General features: G+C 33.3%; 1 protein-coding gene across 1 annotated transcript; it reads right to left on the bottom strand.

Annotated features, from left to right (window-relative positions):
• Positions 1-259: 259 nt before the first annotated feature.
• Positions 260-1571, bottom strand: LOC146884554 (uncharacterized). Its single transcript, XM_085675421.1, has one exon. It carries the CDS (start codon positions 1569-1571, stop codon positions 381-383), a length of 1191 nt encoding a protein of 396 aa, XP_085531547.1. The 3' UTR covers positions 260-380.
• Positions 1572-3979: the final 2408 nt, after the last annotated feature.

Here is a 3979-nt window from a genome sequence, read left to right as displayed (position 1 = left end):
TATACTTCCCATTTGGAACATCATAGTGTTTAATATTACATTTATTTGATGTATGCCCCTTTTTCATGCAATAAAAACAAGTAGCTAAACAATTATTTCTATAGTGAACAGTTCCTTTTTCTACCCACACTTTGCGAGTCTTTTTATTTTTAGGAACATATTTATTTCTACTTAGATTCTTCTTCTCAAAAGCATGTTTTTCAAAAGATTTATTTTCTAAAGCATCTTTAAGTTGTTTTTCTAAAATCATTAACTCAAACATATAGCTTTTGCAAGATTCACATTCAACTGCCTCAATTTCTCTATTTTCTAAACTTAAGATTTTATTTTTCAAAACATTTTCTTCTTCTAGAGATTTTTCAAGATTGTCTTGTAATTCTTTAAAATCCTTTTTCAATTTTTTTGTGAGCAATATCTAATTTACTGGATTTAGCAAGCAATTCTTGAAAAGCATCATAAAGAGAATCATAATCATTTTCATTGTCAGAAGAGCTTACCTCACTGTCAGAGTGATCACCATTGGCCATTAAGCAAAAATTTGCCTCTTCCTCATCGGATCCTTCAGAGTTGGATGAACTTGAGGCATTATCTTCCCACGCTATGTATGCCTTTTTCTTAAAATATTTCTTGCTTTTCTTTTCATCACTCCTTTTAGAATTTGGGCAGTCTGCTTTTACATGACCAGTTTCTCCACATCCATAGCATTTAAAGTTTGAGGAGCTTCCTTGATTCTCCTTCTTATTACTCTTGAATTGATTTCTTCCTTTGGACTTCATGAACTTTGTGAACTTCTTTATCATTAGACTGAGATTCTCATCATCATCAGAATCTTCTTCCTCTTTTTGCTTTTTGCCTTTGACAACCTCGGTTTTGAATGCAATATTTTTCTTTCTTCCTTGATCTTCTTCATCATTCAGTCTTCCCAGCTCAAGCTCGTGCTCTCTCAGTTTTCCAAACAGAGCCGCCATGGTCATTGTTGCAAGATTTTGTGACTCCGTGATAGCCATCACCTTTGGCTGCCAAGTCCTATTCAAAGATTTAAGAATTTTTATGTTAAGTTCATCAGTATCAAATGTTTTACCTAGCCCATTGAGATGGTTGACAATGTGTGTGAACCGCTTCTGCACATCGTAGATGGTTTCTCCCTGCTGCATTCGAAACATCTCATATTCTTGTATCAAGGAGTTCTTTCTAGCTCGTTTAACATCGTCAGTTCCTTCATGAGTCACTCGAAGGATTTCCCACATCTCGCGTGCAGTGGTGCAAACAGAAATTCTGTAGAACTCATCAAGAGTTAGAGCAGATGATATAATGTTTCTGGCTTTAACGTCATATTGAGCTCGCCTGTTTTCATCAGCAGTCCATTGAGCAAAAGGCTTTGGTTCCTGCACTTCATTAACAACGTTAACAGGCACAAATGGTCCATTCAAAACAGCATCCCAAATACCCCTATCAACTGATTCTAAAAATATTTGCATTCTAACTTTCCAAAAAGGATAGTTTTCACCCGTGAAAAGTGGAGGTCTATTAATAGACGCACCCTCAGCAAAAGTTTGATTTTGTCCAACCATTTTCGAAAAATTTGAATAACTATCAAAGCAAGCTCTGATACCATCGTGCAGCGAAATGACTAAACATATGGTCTCAACACACTTACAGAAAGATGGATCTTTTATTGATTTCATGTGTTCTACAAGTGCTAATTTTTCATCTACTCTCTCAATAACGAGGTACGCTTCCGCATTTTTGTTTGTTTAAGTATTGAGAACTGTTCAATTAATTTAGGCTTTATGCTTTATATGATTGATCATTGTGATTCATAATCTAACAGTCCCTTTTTTATGGATTAAAGCAATCAAGATGTATAATTGTCCTTGTAAGTACTTGTTGAAAGATCGAAAAATGAATTTGTCATAATTGTTGTTTATGCATATAACATAAACATCGTTGGAACTCCTAATGAGTTCACAAAGGCAATTGATTGCTTAAAGAAAGAATTTGAGATGAAAGATTTTGGAAGTACAAAGTTTTGTTTAAGATTACAAATTGAGTATTTAAATACAAGTGTTTTTGTTCATCAAGGTTTATATAATGAAGGTGCTTAAAAAGTTTTATATGGACAAGTTATACATTTTTACACTTCAATTGTGAGGTTGCTAGATGTTGATAAATGTCCTTTTAGACCTAACAATGATGAAGAACTTCTTGGTTAAGAAATACCATATTTTTAATGTTATAAGAGCACTAATGTATTTTGCTTATTATATTCGATTTGATATAGTATTTGTTATAAATTTGTTAAACAAGATATAATTATTCACCTACAAGACATTGAATTAGTGTAAAACATATATTTCGTTACCTTAAGGGTACTTTGAATATAGCCTTATTTTATCCAAATGATTCAAAATCAAATGAGTTATGTAGATGTAGGTTATTTATCTGATCCTCACAACAATTGATCACAAACAAGATTCTTCTTCACAAGTTAGGGCTCCGACATCTTAAAGATGAAAGTTTACATGAGGGGGAGAAATAGAAGATGTGATGAATAATATTATATTGAAGAATGAAGAATGATGTACTCTTTTTCCTTAACTAGGTTTTTATCCCAAAGGGTTTTTCTTAGTAAGGATTTAACGAGGCACATTTTCTAATCAATGGACACCTAAAGGGGAGTGTTATGAAATATATAGATGTCCATTGAGTTGCTAGCAGTTACTTATGATTGATTGTTATTGATGTTGTCATTAGTGTTGTAACCATTGAGTTGTATCCCTTGCGTTACCTTTTGTATCTATAAATAAGGACTTCTCCTATTAATAAATTACACACAGAAAATCAGTCCCTACTCTCTATTCTCTTTCTCTCAATTGTTTTATATCTTTCTATCAATTATTTTATAACATAAACCAATTATACCTTCCATTTTTTCACTTACATTCTTTACTTCTCTCCCTGACGTGGCTTAATGTGGATCATTAATTAATGTACCACTATCTTTTCTTTTGAACAAATTAATGATTCATACTAAATCATGTCAGAAAGTAAAACATAAGAGTCAAAAAATAGGAGTCAAAAGTATAATTTTCTTATATGTTATTATATATGATTGTATGTAATAAATGTCCTGACACATAAAAAAATTTGTCATGCCATGTAATAAGTTTTAAAATTAAATGACATACGTAAACACATACGCATACACATGAAACCCGCATATGCCATACGAAAGCATAACATAAGAAAAAAACAAACACATAAAGTCAAATCATCACAATAAAACCATGCATTCACGCAAAACACTATTTTATTCTTTAGTTTCCTTATTTATATGCAATTATTTTCGTATTCATGGTCAGGATGAAAAAAATATTCGTACTCATGGATATTTATGGATAAAATTTATTGTAGATAGTTAGTATCTGTGGGTAATAAGTACCCACAGATAGCGGGTAGCGAATAATTTAATACCTATTCATTAACGGGTCGGGGTCGGATATCATACTATCCGTACCCATGGGTATCCGTGACCTGTTAAGAAAATGAAATTATATTTTTATCCTTAAGTTTTACGTTATTAAGTTACTCATGCCTTGTCTGCTGAGTTTTTTTTTTCTTTTCGCTCTTTGTTGTTGTCAAATGCCAGAGAAGTATTTCTCCTCTCTGATTGAGGCAAATCAAAATGTTGGCCTTGACGTTCTGACTCTCAGCAAGTTTGAGTTCGAAGTTGAGTTGTTGGCATTCCGATATTGGAGTTCGAAGTTCGAAGTCAAAGTTGATGGTGGGCTTGCGGTAGTTTTTTCCTTGAGGTTTAAAACTTGACGTAGAGGGGCGACAAGGCTTTTGTTTCACTCTAAGTCGTGAGAAATGACGAAGAAGATGGATTGAGACGAAGGTGGGGATATTGTCGGTGGTGCTCGGGAGTGGCACGAGCAGAGGCGTATTACAATGATAGGTTGTGTTGTTTGGTTCTCGC

The sequence above is a fragment of the Vigna unguiculata genome, chromosome 7, assembly GCF_037176805.1.
Source record: "Vigna unguiculata cultivar grain cowpea cultivar isolate G323 ecotype 2 chromosome 7, ASM3717680v1, whole genome shotgun sequence".
NCBI classification, from domain to species: Eukaryota; Viridiplantae; Streptophyta; class Magnoliopsida; order Fabales; family Fabaceae; genus Vigna; species Vigna unguiculata.
This window is presented reverse-complemented; position numbering and strand designations above follow the sequence as displayed.